At 36.4% G+C, this 7120-nt stretch overlaps 1 protein-coding gene across 2 annotated transcripts in view; it reads right to left on the reverse strand.

Annotated features, from left to right (window-relative positions):
* LOC111472596 overlaps positions 1 to 7032 on the reverse strand; it is an 8224-nt gene extending 1192 nt beyond the window's left edge. The window contains exons 1-5 of one of the 2 annotated variants that reach the window (XM_023118216.1): positions 6692 to 7032; positions 6174 to 6242; positions 4737 to 4856; positions 4575 to 4649; positions 4320 to 4454 (exon numbers count right to left, since the gene is read on the reverse strand). In XM_023118216.1, coding sequence (XP_022973984.1) covers positions 4320 to 4454; positions 4575 to 4649; positions 4737 to 4856; positions 6174 to 6242; positions 6692 to 6964 — 672 coding nt within the window. In that variant the 5' untranslated portion in view covers positions 6965 to 7032. The remainder of the gene's footprint in view (positions 1 to 4319; positions 4455 to 4574; positions 4650 to 4736; positions 4857 to 6173; positions 6243 to 6691) is intronic. The other variant, XM_023118215.1, reaches the window with a different exon arrangement.
* Between the last annotated feature and the right edge of the window lie 88 nt (positions 7033 to 7120).

Raw genomic sequence — 7120 nt, forward strand, 5'->3', positions numbered from 1 at the left:
AAAAAAAAAAAAAAAAAAAAATGAAAAACCATATTTTTTTTTTATAGAGAATGAAATGATATACAAAGGGCGAGAAAAAAAAAAACAGACCAAAATAGGAGCCAAAAAAAAGAACCTCAGTACAAGAAAATGCTCCAAGTACCATGAATAAGCAGTGCAGGATAACTATTTGTTGAAGGATCACTAGTAGATACATGTATGAATAGATACATGTGTTGAAGGGTCACTTGTAAATACATGTATGAATAGATGCATGTGTTGAAGGGTCACTTGTAGATACATATATGAATAGATACACGTGTTGAAGGGTCACTTGTACATATATAGATACATGTAGGTTCATTAGTTCCTAATTAAATAGGTGCATGACTTTTAGACAATAAATGGTAATGAGGAATGTCCCAAATTACCTATATATATGGATGTAGGTTCATTGATTTTCTACTTCTTCCACCAATGCCAACATAGTATCTTGACGTGCTACTAGTGCAAATACCTTCTTATAATTAACTCCATACTTCTGCTTGTACCCTTTTGCAACTAGTCGTGACTTGTACTTATCCACCTCACCATGTTCATTCAACTTGGTTTTGAAAACTCATCTTACTCCAATTGTTTTCTGCCCTTTAGAAAGATCAGTAAGCTCCTTAAGTCTTATTCTTCTCTATGGCTTTGATTTCACTGTCCATGGCTTCTCTCCATTTCTTCTCTTTTACAACTTCTTCATAGATAATTGGATCACTATCCATAAAGAAGGCAAAATAAGCACTATCACTTGAGTCATAGTCCATCTCATAATCAATCATTCAAGTTGGTCTCCTTCTCGCTCTTGGATTTCTTTGACTATGATCATGATCTTCTTCTTCTACTGGATCTTCTAGTTGAGCTTGTAATAAGCTCTCTCCAGGCTCATAGTGAGGCTGAATAGGGGCTTCAGCTTGTTCGTCTTCAAGATCTACAGGAATCTACTGATTCATAGTGATCTTTTCTTCCCATGTCCAAGTTTTCTTTTCGTCAAAGATTACATCACGACTTACCACCACCTTTTTTGACAAAGGATCATAGAGCTTGTACACCTTAAAAGTCTCGCTTACTCCAAGGAACACACATTTCAAACTCTTGTCCTCAAGTTTCTTCCTTTTCTCGTTGGGAATGTGTGCATATGCTATGCACCAAAAGATTCTAAAGTGGTTTGCCGCAGACTTCCTTTCGCTCCATGCTTCTTGTGGAGTCATATATCTAACAGAGAAAGTAGGGCTCCGATTGAGAATGTGAACGGACAACACAACACAACAGCTTCCAGCCAGAATTCCTTCGAAACTTCTCCTTTATTTAGTAAACTTCGAACCATGTTGAGAATAGTCCTGTTCTTCCTTTCAGCTACACCATTTTGTTGTGGTGTATATATTGCTGTCAATTGCCTCCTTATGCCTTTCTCTTCACAAAACTTAATAAACTCGTTCGAGCAAAACTCTCCACCTCTGCCAGTTCTTAAAGCCTTAACTCTTCTTCCTGTTTCCATCTTCATCATAGCACAAAAATTCTTGAAGCAATCAAAGGCTTTTGATTTGGCGTGCAAAAAATAAGTCCACGTTTTTCTATTAAAATCATCGATGAGGGTCATGAAATATTTCTTATTGCCATTTTATACTAGAGAGATTGGACCACATATGTCTGAATGAATCAACTTCAAAATTGCTTGAGCTCTTCTTGATTTTTCGAATAGAAAAGAATTTCTTTCATGCTTTGCTACTACACAGCTCTCGCAAATTTCTGTTGGAGGAGTGATGTCTGGCAACCCAGTCACCATCTTCTTTGAAGACAACGTTTTTAACCCTTTAAAGTGTAGATGACCATACCTAAAATGCCAAAGCCAATTGATATCTTCTTTCTTCACCATTAAACTTTTGGCAACAATATTTAACGTCAATAGATATAAGCGGTTGGTGATCATCTGCATCTTAACATTCGATCCTCTTCTAGAATCATAAATCTCACATTCATTATTTTGGAATGTGATCACAGACCCCTTTTCTTGCAATTGACTGATACTAAGCAAGTTGGCCTTCAAATCGAGAATGTAAGACACATTAGAAATCGGCTCTACGAAGCCATTTCTAGTCTTGATATCTACGGTTCCTTTCCCCATCACTTGGATTGTTGCATTGTTGCCAAGACAAACAGTAGTACAAAAATTTTCATCTCGGATTGAGAAGAATTCCTTATAACCTGTCATATTGTTGTTGCATCCAGAGTCTACGACCCATACACCTTGATCTGCAACCTTCCTAGCATAGAATGACATTAACAAGGTTTCTTCTTCTCTTTTCTATGCAAAGTTGGATTGATCTTATTTTTTCCTTTTGGAGCCCGGTATAACATTCATTCTTGTAATGTTCAAGGCATTCACATCGGTAGCATTCCACCTTAGACTTGTCAAAATGCCTCTTGCCTTTGTTGTCATAATCGTCTTTGATTAGATCTGCTGACCTGCCAACATCTCCACTTCTTTCTCGACCGCCTCTCCAACGACCTCTACCTCTTCTTTGCCCTCTACCTCTGGAGCTTGAAGTTTCACCTGGTGTGGATATCTTTAAGGTTGTCATCTCCTCTATTGCACTTGTACGATTGAGCTTCTGCTCATGTACTAGCAGGGAGCTTTGGAGTTCATATATTTGCATCTCTTCGACATTGTTTGCTTCTTCAATAGAACATACAATGTAATCGAACTTTGGATTTAGAGACCACAAAATCTTTTTTACAACCGCAACATCCGTGATTGAATCACCATGCATCTTCATTTTACTTGCAAGACTCATAACCTTGTCAACATAATCATTCACCATTTCTACCTTATGCATTTGGAGAATTTCAATCTCTTCTAATTGCTTGAAGTTGTGCACGCTTTACTTTCGTTGAGCCTTGATACTTCCTCCTTATTGAATCCCAAATTTCCTTGGATGTCTTCTTCTGAAGCATCGTTTCCAAGATAGTCCAATCGTTGATGTTGCCAATCGTTGCTATTGAATAGCTGAAAGTACCTTGCCTTCATTTGGATCTACATAACCCATCTCCACCATATCAAAGAACTCCTTTGATCTGAGGAAAATTTCCATCAACATCGCCCAATAATCATAGTGACCATCGAATCTCGGGATAGCGGGTTGAACGAAGTTATCAACTTGTCTTTCTGCTGCAAGATTGCACTGATACCAGTAGTTGGTGACAACAGAGAAATTTGGTAGAATTTTTTGGGAGAAGAGAACTTTGTATAACTATGAAGGAATGCTTGATTAATTTTCTACTTCTTCCACCAATGCCAACAACATATATATAGGTAATTTGGGATATTCCCCATTACCATTCATGGTCCATACGCACCTATTTAATTAGGAACTAATAAACCTACATGTATCTATTCATACATGTAATTATACATGTATCTATACATGTACAAGTGACCCTTCAACACATGTATTTTATTCATACATGTATCTACAAGTGACCCTTCAACACATATATCTATTCATACATGTATCTACAAGTGACCCTTCAACGCATGTATCTACAAGTGACCCTTCAACGCATGTATCTACAAGTGACCCTTCAACGCATGTATCTACAAGTGACCCTTCAACACATGTATCTATTCATACATGTATCTACAAGTGACCCTTCAACGTGTGTATCTACAAGTGACCCTTCAACACATGTATCTATTCATACATGTATCTACTAGTGACCCTTCAACACTATTAAACTCTTTCATGACCGAAGAAGTCCTCTATGGCAAACGAAAAGTGTTAATCTTGTCATGCGTGATCTACCGGGCAAAGAAACTAACCCTTTTTGGGCCCTCACCTTCCACAACCAATAAAATAAAGAAGGAACAGGGTGAGGGAAGCACATAAAATATAAAAGAATGAACGAAAGACTGGGATTTCAAAGAGGATTCTTTGAAGATGAAAGGTAAATCCTAATAACCCAAAAAAAAAAAAAAGGATAGTAAACATCAAAGCATTTCTAAAGACGTCAAATCCATTAAGAATGACCTAGGCTATAGGAATAAATTTCAAAGACACAAAATTGAAGGCATGTGAAACAAAGACAAAGGGGTGCGGTCTTCGTGATTATGCTACCAAATATCATGAAGTTGAAATATCCAGACTTTTTTGAAAATTACTTTTAAATAGCTGAAAGCAAAAAATTTTAGCCTTCCAAAACTATGAAAATCACCCAAAATATACTGCCGTACAAGTGGCTCTTCCAGTTCAATTTCTTGGATATTAATGCTCTTTTGAGAGAGGGAAAAACCGTACCTTCAATTTAATCTCCAAACTATTCAAATTACGAAGAACATCTTTGACGTCCATCACTTTTGTACTTAACCCGCTATCATTTTGAACAATATCGTCCCTCACGGGTGAAATTGTACCTCGCAAATAAGGATCAGTCTGGAAAAATGGCAGATCATACAATGGTTAAAATGACCACAAAATTAGCATTCTCAACTTAATGTATTCACTGGTAAGTAAAATGACTTGTGAGTGTGAATCAATTCACTTATCACTTGCTTGCAGAAGCTCTATAATTTTGACGCGTCCGATTCCTCTGATGGTGACTAATGCCCCCACCTCTAGCCTCTCCACCTGCAATTTGCTGAAACTGCTCGTAGGACAAAGTATTTTCATGTGTTTATTACATTAACTAACAGTATTCTAAGTTTTGAAACTTACATTCTCAATTAAGATCAAACAAGCATGTCTGGCTGCAAATGATATTTCCCTTGATGAGTCACTGACAGCGACAGGATCCAACACAAAATGCACGAAAAGTTTATTCTTCCTAAATAAAGACTGCAACCAGAATATTGAAGTCAGGGCTGATTTGATAGCTAGAGAAAACAAAAGAAAAATATTGATGTCATAACATACAACGACTAACTTTTTTGAACAAGAAATAAACTTTTCCTTGATATATGAAAATGAAGAAAATGCTCAAAGATATAACCTCCCTGAAATGATGAAAAAGAAAAAGAAGAACTAATGGCAGAGGAACCAAACAGAAAAATACAAGAGCCAAAAATGCCGATGGGCAAAACCGAAATACAAAGGCTAAAAACCAACAAATCAATCAACCACAGGGAAAATTACAAGGACTGAAGCAAGCACAGTCAACAAACTTAACTGATGAATATGATGACATCAATCAAGGAAAAGCAGGAGGTAGGAAGACCATCGGTGAATGAAAGGATTAGCATGCATAGAAGAAGTTCCCTCCCTTCCAAACAAGGAGAAATCTTTTCTCTATCGCCCTATTTGCACAAACTCATTCCTTAGGTTTGCTTCGCAGAAAGCAAAAAAAAGATGGAATATATTACACGGTGAGGAATGCTAGTCCAGACTCAAAATCGTCCCATAGAACAAGGACAAAATTGGTTCCAGCAATAGAACATCTCAAGGAGTTCAGAATATGTGATTTCATGGAATTTGAAAGCAAATAGACCTATATACAGAATTTAAGGCACTGTTGAGTAGAAGACAAAATTATGTTGTTTCCATCTCACTTGACTAGAAACAAAACTTGAGTCATCAGATATATTGAAAATTATAATATGACAGAACATTCTCCTCTTATCTCTTTACCACTTAGATTTAAAATTGACTTCTGGTGAAAACAGATCGTCTATATCAATTGTAAAAATTGGGAATTAAGTTAGAATATGTTAACATCATAGCATGGAACAAAATTACAAAAATAGTTGAAATAAGAAGGGATAAAGTACTCTAAGATGATGAACTTACTAGAAAAATAAGATTATGAATAAAAAACCTTCTATTGCATAACCAAATGGCATTACCATAATAAGTGACAAAAATTGGTATCTTTCTGTTTTAAATAGCTTTCATGGAGTAGCATCCACCGAGATGTTAGTGCATAAGAAAAGATCCAACAAGCAGTTGATTGACAACTTCACAAAACAAAATACGAAACGATATAATTAACCAATCTGAAAATGAAATGCAATAATCTTAAGATTTCTTCATAAAACACAGTAATTTTAAAGCATATCCATATGGAACAAAGCTGCACAATGTCTACATAAGATCAACCAGTCTTAATTCCACAAATATGACATTATATAAAATAAATTGTGAATAAAAAGTAAGTACCTCGTCCAACAGAGTTAGATACCTTGCTTCATACAGATGCAGTGTTTTAGTCTCCGACGGAACAAGAACCTGAAAAAAAAAAATGTAACTGAAGTTGAGAAGGAGAAATTGGAATACATTTTTTTTCAATGGTGCGCCATACTAGATATGGACCTGATCAAAATTTATCACGAACAAGAAAGATAGCAAGCAATGAAAGCTAGTGAAGATTTGATGGATGAAAAGATGATAGAAGAAATAGCTAAGAAAAATAGAAACAGAATCCACCATGAACGGAAAATAGAAAGTAAAAAATGTAAATAACTTGTTCTACATTATGCATTATTCAATTGGAACATCATTCCAATTGAATAGGGTAAAACAGCAGGATGGATAGATGGAAAAGAAGAGATATAATCTGTATGTTTATCACGTTGATTTTCGTTCCTCCTCCGAGGGTTGCGGATTGGTGCAAAACTAATGTAGCAAAGAACAGGACTAATAAAAATTGAACTAAATGCAGAGAAGGAGTGGTTTACGTCATTGACGCCGAAGGGAAGCAGCGGGAGCTCCAGAGAGGCGGCATACGCAGAGAAATCCCGTTTTCTGTCGGCAGAAAGTAAAGGAGGTTGCGATTGCGAATCAAACATCGAGTTCCTGGCAACATGGAATCCATGGAAATGGTGTTGAGGAGAGAGGGAGAATGTAGTTCTACTTCTGGGAAGAAATGAAGAAACTCTCCAGGAATTGCAGACAAAAGTGGAAGAACCAGGGAGATGGAGAGAGATCCGTGTTTGGACGTTGCACGTCATGGCTTATCCTCATCCTGCTTACCAGTTTTCTCTTTGTATATATATATAGACTGAGCGAATATCAGTTTCAGAGGTAAAAGTTCTGCGCCCCAAACAAAATGATTTAATTTCCCTATGCAATATATTCGTCTTTTTTTTTTTTTTTTTTTTTTTTTT

Source organism: Cucurbita maxima, unplaced genomic scaffold (assembly GCF_002738345.1).
Source record: "Cucurbita maxima cultivar Rimu unplaced genomic scaffold, Cmax_1.0 Cma_Scf00079, whole genome shotgun sequence".
Classification (NCBI taxonomy): Eukaryota; Viridiplantae; Streptophyta; class Magnoliopsida; order Cucurbitales; family Cucurbitaceae; genus Cucurbita; species Cucurbita maxima.